Genomic DNA, 12,712 nt, shown 5'->3' with positions numbered 1-12,712 from the left:
CAGGCGGTCCAGGGTCTTATACTCCACGATTTTGCGCTCTTTCTGGTAGATCCTGCAGTCCGGCGAGCAAGGTGAGTGGTGCTCTCCGCAGTTTACACAGATGGGAGGCGGAGCACATGGAGTATTGGGATGTGATGGGCGTCCACAATCTCGACATGTGAGGCTGGAAGTACAGCAGGAAGACATATGCCCGAACTTCCAGCACTTAAAGCACCGCATCGGGGGAGGGATATAGGGCTTGACGTCACAACGATAGACCATCACCTTGACCTTCTCAGGTAAAGTATCACCCTCGAAGGCCAAGATGAAGGCACCGGTGGCAACCTGCTTATCCCTTGGACCACGATGTACGCGCCGGACGAAGTGAACACCTCGCCGCTCTAAATTGGCGCGAAGCTCGTCATCGGACTGCAATAGAAGGTCCCGATGGAATATTATGCCCTGGACCATATTAAGACTCTTATGGGGCGTGATTGTAACCGGAACATCCCCCAGCTTGTTACAATCGAGTAACCGGCGGGACTGGGCGGAGGACGCCGATTTGATCAAAACCGAGCCCGAGCGCATTTTGGACAAGCCCTCCACCTCCCCGAACTTGTCCTCTAAGTGCTCGACGAAAAACTGAGGCTTCATGGATGTAAAGGATTCACCATCAGCTCTCGTACACACCAGGTAGCGGGGCGAGTATGGTTCGCTGGCATCCTTAGTCTTTCGTTCCTCCCATGGTGTAGCCAGGGAGGGGAACGATTTGGGGTCATATGTAGTTGCGTTGTATTGAGCCCTGGAACGCTTAGAGACTGCTGGCGGCTGGCCACCAGCAAGAGATGATGTACCACGCTTCATTGCGGGTCATCCGCCCTGATGCCACCTACTCCGACCAAGGGCCCTCCCCACGGGCGCCACCCAGCCTCAGCAACGACCACCTGGCAGGATGGCCATTGCCGGGAGTCCCAATGCCCCAAGGAGATAGGCATCTACTCCTTGGCATACGTGGGGAGTTAACGGTGCTGGCATCAGCAGAGCGATCCCTGTGTAGTCAGGGGGCTACAACCAACAGGGTACATGGCGGCCCCACCACAACGGACTGGCTACCGTGCTGGATTTTAGGTGATGTAGTCCAATATCGTCATTGGCGCATAAAGCGACACAGCATAGCAGACTGCAAGAAACCGCACCCAAGAACAAATCCACGCCCAAGAGATGGTAGGTGAGCGGGACTGCTAAGCGATGACGACAAACCTGGCTAGAGATGGTAATGCTTGATGGACACATCGCTCCTTGTAAGGCGCCCTTCCCCAATCGGCTCGCTCTTCGGAAAATTTAGAAGGATGGAGGTCAAACCCGTTAGGGGACCATCTCACAAGGCCAAAATGTTTGAGACTCCTTTTAGTCGCCTCTTACGACAGGCAGGAATACCGTGGGCCTATTCTTACCCCCGAACCCACAGGGGGGCATGAGTGCCTGGAAACTGACTTTTTGTCAGTAACAGCCTTTACATATCACCTGAATTTCTTCGGGTTTTGTGAAAGATCTGACAATATTCAGCCACAGTAGACATTCAAGGAATCATGCACTGCTATCTTGATAGCCAAATACATTTCATCCAGCACCTCTCTACCTATAGCCCTACACTACATTTTGCATCTATTATGCAGTATGTTGTTGTTGCGGTCATCAGTCCTGTGACTGGTTTGATGCAGCTCTCCATGCTACTCTATCCTGTGCAAGCTTCTTCATCTCCCAGTACCTACTGCAACTTACATCCTTCTGAACCTGCTTAGTGTGTGCATGTCTTGGTCTCCCTCTACGATTTTTACCATCCACGCTGCCCTCCAATACCAAATTGGTGATCCCTTGATGCCTCAGAACATTACCTACCAACCGATCCCTTCTTCTGGTCAAGTTGTACCACAAACTTCTCTTCTCCCCAATCCTATTCAATACTTCATTAGATATGTGATCTACCCATTTAATCTTCAGCATTCTTCTGTAGCACCACATTTCGAAAGCTTCTATTCTCTTCTTGTCCAAACTATTTATCGTCCATGTTTCACTTCCATACATGGCTACACTCCATACAAATACTTTCAGAAACGACCTCCTGACATTTAAATCTATACTCGATGTTAACAAATTTCTCTTCTTCAGAAACGCTTTCCTTGCCATTGCCAGTCTACATTTTATATCTTTTCTACTTCGACCAGCATCAGTTATTTTGCTCCCCAAATAGCAAAACTCTTACTACTTCAAGTGTCATTTCCTGATCTAATTCCCTCAGCATCACCTGACGTAATTCGACTACATTCCATTATCCTCATTTTGCTTTTATTGATGTTCATCTTATATCCTCCTTTCAAGACACTGACCATTCCATTCAACTGCTCTTCCAAGTCCTTTGCTGTCTGACAGAATTACAAAGTCATCGGCAAACCTCAGAGTTTTTATTTCTTCTGCGTGGATTTTAATACCTATTCTGAATTTTACTTTTGTTTCCTTTACTGCTTGCTCAATATACAGATTGAATAACATCGGGGAGAGGCCACAAACCCTTTCTTACTCCCTTCCCAACCACTGCTTCCCTTTCATGTCCCTCTACTCATAACTGCCATCTGGTTTCTGTACAAATTGTAAACAGCCTTTCGCTCCCTATATTTTACCCCCGCCACCTTTAGAATTTGAAAGAGAGTATTCCAGTCAACATTGTCAAAAGCTTTCTGTAAGTCTACAAATGCTAGAAACGTAGGTTTGCCTCTCCTTAATCTTTCTTCTAAGATAAGTCGTAGGGTCAGTATTGTATCACGTGTTCCAGTGTTTCTACGGAATCCAAACTGATCTTCCCCAAGGTCGGCTTCTACTAGTTTTTCCATTCGTCTGTAAACAATTCGTGTTAGTATTTTGCAGCTGTGACTTATTAAACTGATTGTTCGTTAAGTTTCAAATCTGCCAACACCTGCTTTCTTTGGGATCGGAATTATTATATGCTTCTTGAAGTCTGAGGGTGTTCCGCCTGTCTCATACATCGTGCTCACCAGATGGTAGAGTTTTGTCAGGACTGGCTCCCCAAGGCCATTAGTAGTCATAATGAAATGTTGTCTACTCCTGGGGCCTTGTTTTGACTCAGGTCTTTCAGTGTTCTGTGAAACTCTTCACGCAATATCATATCTCCCATTTCATCTTCATCTATGTCCTCTTCCATTTCCATAATATTGTCTTCAAGAACATCGCCCTTGTATAAACCCTCTATATAATCCTTCCACTTTTCTGCTTTCCCTTCTTTGCTTAGAACTGGGTTTCCAGCTCAGCTCTTTATGTTCATACAAGTGGTTCTCTTTTCTCCAAAGGTCTCTAATTTTCCTGTAGGCAGTATCTATCTTACCCCTAGTGAGATAAGCCTCTACACATCCTTACATTTGTAATCTAGCCATCCCTGCTTAGCCATTTTGCACTTCCTGTCGATCTCATTTTTGAGATGTTTGTATCCCTCTTTGCCTGCTTCATTTATTGCATTTTTATATTTTCTCCTTTCATCAATTAAATTCAATATTTCTTCTATTATCCAAGAATTTCTACTAGCCCTCGTCTTTTTACCTACTTGATCCTGTGCTGCCTTCACTACTTCATCCCGCAGAGCTACCCATTCTTCTTCTTCTACTGGACTTCTTTCCCCCATTCCTGTCAATTGTTCCCTTATGCTCTCCCCAAAACTCTGTACAACCTCTGGTTCTTTCAGTGTATCCAGGTCCCATCTCCTTACATTTCCACCTTTTTGCAGTTTCTTCAGTTTTAGTCTACAGTTCATGAACAATAGACTGTGGTCAGAGTCCACATCTGCCCCTGGAAACTTCTTACAATTTGAAACCTGGTTCCTAAATCTCTGTCTTACCATTATATAATATATCTGATACCTTTAGTATCTGCAGGGTTCTTCCATGTATACAACCTTCTTTAATGATTCTTAAACCAAGTGTTAGCTACGATTAAGTTGTGCTCTGTGCAAAATTCTACCAGGCGGCTTCCTCTTTCATTTCTTAGCCCCAATCCATATTCACCAACTACGTTTCCTTCTCTCGCTTTTCCTACTGTCGAATTCCAGTCACCCATGACTATTAAATTTTCGTCTCCCTTCACTACCTGAATAATTTCTTTTATCTGATCATACATTTCATCAATTTCTTCATCATCTGCAGAGCTAGTTGGCATATAAACTTGTACTACTGTAGTAGGTGTGGACTTCGTATCTATCTTGGCCACAACAACGCGTTCGCTGTGCTGTTTGTAGTAGCTTACCCGCATTCCTATTGTTTTATTCATTATTAAACCTACTCCTGCATTACCCCTATTTGATTTTATATTTATAACCCTGTATTCATCTCACCAAAAGTCTTGTTCTTCCTGCCACCGAACTTCACGAATTCCCACTATATCCAGCTTTAACCTATTCATTTCCCTTTTTAAATTTTCTAACCTACCTGCCCGATTAAGGGATCTGACATTCCACGCTCCGATCTGTAGAATGCCAGTTTTCTTTCTCCTGATAACGACATCCTCTTGAGTAGTCCCCGCCCAGAGATCCAAATGGGGGACTATTTTACCCAAGAGGACGCCATCATCATTTGATCATACAATAAAACTGCATGCCCTCAGGAAAAATTACGACCGTAGTTTCCCCTTGCTTTCAGCCATTCGCAGTACCTGCACAGCAAAGCGGTTTTGGTTACTGTTACAAGGCCAGATCAGTCAATCATCCGGACTGTTGCCCTTGCAACTACTGAAAAGGCTGCTGCCCCTCTTCAGGAACCACACGTTTGTCTGGCCTCTCAACATATACCCCTCCGTTGTGGTTGCACCTACGGTATGTCCATCTGTTTCGCAGAGGCACGCAAGCCTCCCCACCAACGGCAAGGTCCATGGTTCATGGGGGTAGGCCTTTATACTTAGGTAATCACTATTTCAACAATTGTGTCATGGTCACTGTTACCAGCTTCGATGTGGACATTCTCAAAGAGGTCAGGTCTATGTTTCCATTAGATCCAATGTATCTCCATCATGAATGGGGTGTGTAACTACCAGTTTTAGGTAGTTTTCAGATAAGGCATTTAGTACTGTTTCACAAGATGTCTCATCACACACCAACCACTAACAATACTAATTTTCCCATTTAATTGTTGGCTGATTAAAGTCTCCACCAATGGTCACAGTATGGTTTCATTTGATTCAATAGTGATCCTAGACTCTTTGAAAGCTTCTGTGCCAACTATGCATGCCACACTGCAATGGCCACTATATTGTGACTGAATTGCTGCTACTACCACAGTTAACAAATATTTGTGTTTTCCCCCTGAAACATAAAAACTTTTTGCAGTCACGAAAAGACTGCAGAGATTTCATCCAGTACCACACCATTCCCAATTTTGATGTTAAGGAAGACATTTTTCTCCTCTGCGCCACTCTTAAGTTCTATTCCTAACTCTATTTGCCCTTACTATACAAGGATCTCGGGACCTTACCAAGTAACTTTGAGGGATGATAGGTCACACAAAGACAATCATCTTTTGTTAAAGAACATGTGTGTTTTGGTCTGTCGTTTATATTTTATGTGCACACCCATGATGCGCACTGCCACCTAGTGGTCCATTTTTTGCCTCTCCTAGTTAAGTTGTTTTGTGGAGTATTTAACAATTCTGTCACTCAACTTGGGCTGTTGTAAGTTTATCTTCAGTGCCGTGCATGTTACTAGTTCTGAATTCAAGTTTTCTTGCTGTTAGCACTCAACAATCCATGAAGTATAGATCTGACGAGCTTAATGACAGTGAGGCAACAGGTAATGTCAGAGCAGTTCTTCATATCAACAAAAATTAATTCCCTTACAGAAAACAGCCACATCACAGTACATTTGCTGTAATTTGTGGATGCTTACAAGAAATGGAGTTTGCGTTCTTAGCATACTGGTGGTTGCAGGCATGATATGAGAACCAGATTTTGAGGGCAAAGTGATCTGTAGATTTAGCAGTGAACCTTGAAGTAGCACATGTGCTGTGTACCAAGTTACTAAGGTCCTGTATCTCTGAAGATTATTACAGCCCAGAAGTGCAGTCTTCAAAAGATGCGGTTTTTTATTACCAGATTATTACCCACATCAAATGCGATGGTTCATATACCACAGATTGAATAATGTTGCCTTCAACAAAATTTATTTACAGATGGGGCCTTCTTTACATGTGACAGGTATTTCAACAGCAGGAACAGCCACTCTGGAAATACGTGAGTCTCCAAGCGGTTGCTGTTATATCGTACCAGCAAAGGTTCTCCCATAAGCATGTGGACAGAAATTGTGGATTATGATCATCTAGGATTTGTAATATTTCACCTAGGTTAACTGGAGCAGGTAATTTACAGTTCCTGCCAACCACACTACAGGAACTGCTGGACAATCTCCCACTTGTTATGCACACAAGTCTCTGGTTGCAGCATGATGGAGCCCCAGGAGAGTTCAGCATTGTTGCGTGAGCACAGCTAACTCTCGATTTCGGGGAACACTTGGTAGAATGAGGAAGAGCTGTTGTATGACCAGGGCATTTGCCCAAGTTGACACCCCTTGGTTATTTTCTATGAGGAAATGCCAAGAGCAGGTTTACATTACTCCAACTGCCACTAGAGCTGAACTGACAGCCTGAAACACTTATGCATTCCACAAAATCTGACAGAATCCTGGCATGCTCTCTAGAGCTGGTCAAGTATCGATACAAATGTGTGCAACGAGTATTGGGGCACAAAGTAGGCTTTTTCAACAATTTATGACAATTACTGTCATAACATGCCTAATAAACAATTTTGTGTAATTATTATTCTTGTATTTTCAACATTTCAACGTTGCAGCACAGTCAGCAATCATGATAATCTAATGTATAAGAAACTATTAGCCTCAATTGTGATACTAAAACCAAGATTTACCTAGGTTTCAGCCCAAATATTTGAGACTTCTTCAGAAAATATACCTGAATCTATAATTTGTCAAAGAGGGCATGGCCTACCCAGGCTGTTTTAGTTTTTTTTTCCCCTAGACCATGCCCTCTTGGACAAATTATAGATTCAGGTATATCTTCTGAAGAAGGCTCAATTATTTGGACTGAAACCTAGGTAAAGGTTGGTTTCATTACCGCAATCAAGGCAGATAGTGTCTTACATATTCAATTATTATTCATTACTGTAACCTTAACAAAAATATTAAAAATCCACTTTGTGACCTATCATTTCTGCAAGTTTGTCAGTGAGGTCCTCAAAAACATCCTGTATTCTATGCTAAGCATGTTGTCCATTCCTTCAATAAACATTCAGCCTCAAGGGTATGTTGGATGCCAATACCATCCCAATAAATCCTCTAACAAATATTCCTGTTTCTTTATTGATTCTCCCACATGCAAGTGAAACAACGGTCTTGATAATTAACTAGCCTAATTTAACTTCTCCTTAATAAAAACTTTTTATTGATCTTTCACTTTTGTAATGCCCACTTTGGTTGGTAGACTTTTTACACAACTCATCTGACTTCCTTTGGTCGTAATCTTTTAAGGATTGTGAATATATATTTCCACCTCACAATACTGACTGCTTTGTATGTGTCCACAAATGTAAGGAAGCTTCTTTTTTTTTTCTTCACCTTGTCAAACTGCTCCATGCTAGAACTACTACTCTTGTACGTCTTCCCATCTTGTTACCAATGTAATCTTCATTGAGTGGAACTTCAATTTTTCTCTCTCTTTTTTTGTTAAGCAGTTTAAAAGCATAATGTTTTATTTGCTAACCTCGCCACTGACAATGTTATGGAAATACTCTATAGGAAATCTGAATTCATGAATCATCCACTGTTCTGTCAAATTCTGACTGCAGTGCTGGATCACTTATTTCTTCCACATCAATCCTCAAATGCAGAATTTATGAGATTAATATCTCTAACACAACACGAAAAAGATGCAGTCCTGTAATACTTAACATACTCATTTCCAAATGTATTAAATAATTCAAAGCAATTCACAGGTAAGTTAACATGCACCATTGTAAGCATTGTCTATGGAAAGCAAAAATGATGTTCAGCTATTACATTCCAAGGATTATTACCTACCTTTGCAACACCAGGATAACTAGTGAATCTTGCTTCTACTGGGGCATACATATTCTGCGGGTTTTGATGAAGTGTACCATTTTAATTAACTTCTGGATGCATAACAGGGAACATTTTAATCCAGCAATCATATTGCCATTGAACTGTCTTAAAATTACTTTATTTTCTGGATAATTCTTGGAAATGTGACTGACATCCTACTGGGAAATTAGCTGATGCAAATGAATTTTATTATTTTTATTTATTAATGTTTTAATACCACAAATCTAATGCATGACAGGGTCTCAGACTCCTTGGCAATAAAGTGGTCTAGCAAATAGGTTATTCCACATCTGTATCATACTCTGCAAACCACTGATGTCTTTGGCAGAGGGCACATCCCATTGTACCAGTTATTAGGGTTTCTTCCTGTTCCACTCACATATGGAGCATGGGAAGAATGACTGTTCCATTGCCTCTGTGCATGTTCAGAATGTACCCATATGTAGAAATTAAGTTGTGATGTGAATGTAAGACAACTCATTCCACATCATAATCTTGCAAAATGACCCATGGAACTAACTATCAGTAAATGTTTATACAAGTTACTAATTCAAAATCAACATCCAGAAGCACACCTCATCTTGTTCTGAGTAAAAGATACATTACACCCCAGCCTCTTAGCAGTCTCAGAGTTGACATTTATAACATGCATCAGAACACTCCTCAGATTTCTCTATAACAATAGATTTTCGAATTTACCTCACAATTTTACTTGTTTGATAAGTGTTTGAAATACCTATGGACTGTATGTCAACAATGGCTGATTATTTTTATAAATAGGTGAATCACCCCACGTAACAGGGTTCACATCATAATGATGATGTCTATAAATTATTTAATGTAAGCACTACCAACAGTAAGACATAGTTCTCAAATTACGCTGTAGTCCATTTGTCATTAAGGCCACAATTTGGGGTGGATGAGGGAGGAGAGTCTGTTGGGATCAAAGTTCCAAAGTGCACATATTGAGTACACTATCTTCGTCTAACTTCTCACTTGGAGGTTAATTATGCATGCACAGAAGGAATTATTTTGAGTTGTGTGTGCTTTTACACAAACTTCTTGTGGGTACATGTTGAATGAGCTGGGAAAATTGATCACTGCATATTTACTTACAGATGAAATTTATAACCAACACATTTGAATTTTGATGCACCAATAAAATTAGACAACAAATGATCTGCACTACCCTGTAATAAATCTTATTTCAGCAAATAATTTAAATACAAAGTCGTACAAGTGCTTGACAAAGTCTGTGAAACCTGAATGACGAGCAAGAAGCCCTACATACATTATTAATTAACATGTGCAAACTGAACCTATCTATACTATCCTAATTCTAAAAGTTGGCAAAATACAAGTGGCAAACAATTAACAGCTCTACTTGAAGTGTATTAATACGGAAATACTCAACACGTATAAGTGTATGCGGTGATAAACAGCAAAAATAGATTTTACATATCAACTGAAGCACACTGTGTGTAAATCAAAGAACACTGTATAACATGAATCAACTGAATGAGGCAGTGAGGCTGTTATGATACTGACCCTCATACTTGAGGGGCTGCACTTCAGCCTCTGCATTCATCCTGATTTGGGTTTTGCTATATCACTTCAGGCAAATGTCAGGATGGTCTCTTCATCAAGGCTATGCCTAACCACTGTCCTATCCTTGCAGAGCATACTTATTTATTCTGTGTATCTCTATACTTTGTGATATTGATTTTTATTTCATTACCATGACAATTCTTATGCCACTGATAGATGATCAATGGGCGAATTAAAGTAGTAAATATGACACCTCTTGTGTTTAAAAAATATACACAAAATGCCTTTACATAATGTTTCACAGACGTGCATCGGGACCCGTCAACCTGATACACCTCCGACGAACACTTTTTTACCCGTCACCAACTGGATTCTCTTCATATTTCCCCATCATTTTAACTGCAGATCTTCAAGCTACACATATTTTACATGCTAATACCCAATAATTTTTTTTGCTTTTTTAACATACCTGTAGCCAACATCATATAAATCTGCACTCAGTGAGGAATTTCCACAACCTATCATAAGAATAATGTCCTTTGGCTTGATATATTTGTGCAACAGGCCACATAGTTCCGGGTACTCTCCGTACCTGCAAATTAAGTCAATTAACGCTTACTATACACAAAGTACCGGTGTCAACATCATGTTTACATGTCATATGGGTTACGCCGAAACGAGTGCCTTACCACTCAAAAGCCCTGGTTCCCCGTTTCTTGAAAAACGAATTCCAGAAATCCTTGTGACTAAATTCTTCGTGAGACTTTGGTAAAAGGCTCATTTATATTCTGCGCAACAGGTTAACAAGCTTTCAGCGTCTGAAAGCTTAGCGGCTACATGAACACAACAAAAAATATTCTAACCAGAGGACATTCCCTCACACCTCCTCATTTCATTTTAAATTACCTAAGTGCTCTGGCACTACGAGAGTATCGATATCACACCGACTCGAATAAATGCGTCATATAGCACTGCGATGTTTTCCACTTTATATTTATACCCATAAATTGAAAACACATCGCTAGATGCGTGGCAGGGAATACTGTTTCTTGTAGTATATAATTATTTATTATGCTGTTTTCTATTTCAGTTCATGTGTCAGAAGATGTTTATTCGATAGTATTGCAATATTGGTTGTCAGTATAACAACGCTTGATACAAGAGTCAATATTAGTGACAGTAATAATAATAACAATAATAATAGCCTCTTAACACTAATTAGCCCCAACAAATGATGACCTTTTCTTAGGACTATGAAAATAGTGATGATCATCATCATTCTTCAGGTAATATTCTATCGGCCTGTTCTGACCTCAGTTCAGTTTATGAGACAGAAGCCAATAAAGATAAAAATAAAAAAAAATAAATAAAAAAAGACGTCAGTTCATCTTTGTGTCGGCTTCCTGGGTGTCTTTGGCTAATAGGTCTGCATGACAGTGTCACTCTCGGAGACACTGCATTGCCCATTCTTTCTAATTGATCCTCCCACTTGCTTCTACAGGGTGTTCAGAAATTCCCATTAGAAACATCTAGGACTTTAGAGGGGACTGACTAGATAATATTTTGAATTGGAACTCCTGTCGAGAATTGTACCATTCCCATGCTACAAAAATTTTAAAACATGCTGGCAACGCGATATGCAGGAAATTCATGTTCGAGTCCGCACAAATTTTCATTGTCGTCATGCGATTATGTAGCTAATGGTAGTCCATATTCGCAACTACGAATACATTTCCTCTATCTCATGTCGACTATAATCGCCGCAGTGCCTGTTCCTTTGGACATGTATGCATTTCCGAACGAACTTTGCATCTTAATTCGGATTAATAGAGGCACTGAAACATTAAAGTACTTTGACAAGTATCCTTATTTATTAGATGTGACCCAGTACATAACTTGTTTTACAGTTCCACTAATTAATAATGAAAGAAACAGAAAGGAGACTAAATCAGTTTTCACAAAGACTCTTGTTTACAGTAGGGCCACTTTCAATTTGGGTATGCTGCATTTTCTTGGAGCACCACAGTCAAGCATGTTGATGGGGAAGTTACTTCTTTCTCGGAGCTGTTGCGTGATTGTGGGCAAAAGTGTGTGCAATGTAGTCAGACATTGTGGATAACGATCTTGATAAAGACAATGAGCAGCTTTTCCATCATCATGAACTTCGCCATACAGAAGTATATGTCGGTGTATTCTGGAAATGTGTACTCAGCCATGTTGCTCTAACTCACAGACATGTGAATGAAACACGAACCAAGCCAGAGGGGTGCGACAGATATCAAACGACATCAGCCGATTCGATGCAAGCACCCTATACATAACTAAACTGTTGCATGCATACCTAGCAAACATATTTTCAATTGGCTGTAGCACGGAAACGGTACGTTCAAAATACTGTCTACTCAGTCCCCTCTAGAACTCCTAGAAATTTGTAGCGGAAATTTCAGAGCATCCTATATATTTGTACACTTTATCCCGTATTGCAAATGTTTGTAACTGATTCTGCATACCCTGGTTTCTTATTTTATGAAAGCGTGTGTGTCCCAGTAGTGCCCTAAGGAATTTCATTTCTGTGGCTTGTATGTGGTTGTGGTCTTTCTGTCTTAACATCCACATTCCACTGCCATATAGGATAACTAGCAGTACCATCGTCTTATATAGCTTCAGTTGTGTTTCGGTCAGTGCTGTTTTCAGCATTCTTCGAATTGTCTGCGCATTTCCTGGTAAATTCCTAATTTATTAAGTATCTATCATAATAACACGAGATATCACAGTCTAAATAGCGATAAAGTTGAAACCAATCTCAACTTTTGTCATTTAATTAACCATATCTGTGGAATGCTGTGGCTACTGATTTTGATGTAGAAATTTTAAAATTGTATTCTTTACTAAAGTTATTTTGTAAATAGACAGCTGTTTGAACATTATCTTCAGTGTTTTACATAATGATTTAATCCTCAGCATTTGCTAGAACATTTGAAGTGGTCCTTCTTGACATAATTC

At 40.4% G+C, this 12,712-nt stretch overlaps 1 protein-coding gene across 1 annotated transcript in view; it reads right to left on the bottom strand.

The window, feature by feature from the left end:
• Nucleotides 1-10,674, bottom strand: part of LOC126272532 (eEF1A lysine and N-terminal methyltransferase homolog) — a 90,078-nt gene extending 79,404 nt beyond the window's left edge. Inside the window, exons 1-2 of the mRNA XM_049975445.1 lie at nucleotides 10,399-10,674; nucleotides 10,179-10,301 (exon numbers count right to left, since the gene is read on the bottom strand). Coding sequence (XP_049831402.1) covers nucleotides 10,179-10,301; nucleotides 10,399-10,490 — 215 coding nt within the window. The 5' untranslated portion in view covers nucleotides 10,491-10,674. The remainder of the gene's footprint in view (nucleotides 1-10,178; nucleotides 10,302-10,398) is intronic.
• Between the last annotated feature and the right edge of the window lie 2,038 nt (nucleotides 10,675-12,712).

Source organism: Schistocerca gregaria, chromosome 5 (genome assembly GCF_023897955.1).
Source record: "Schistocerca gregaria isolate iqSchGreg1 chromosome 5, iqSchGreg1.2, whole genome shotgun sequence".
Classification (NCBI taxonomy): Eukaryota; Metazoa; Arthropoda; class Insecta; order Orthoptera; family Acrididae; genus Schistocerca; species Schistocerca gregaria.
This window is presented reverse-complemented; position numbering and strand designations above follow the sequence as displayed.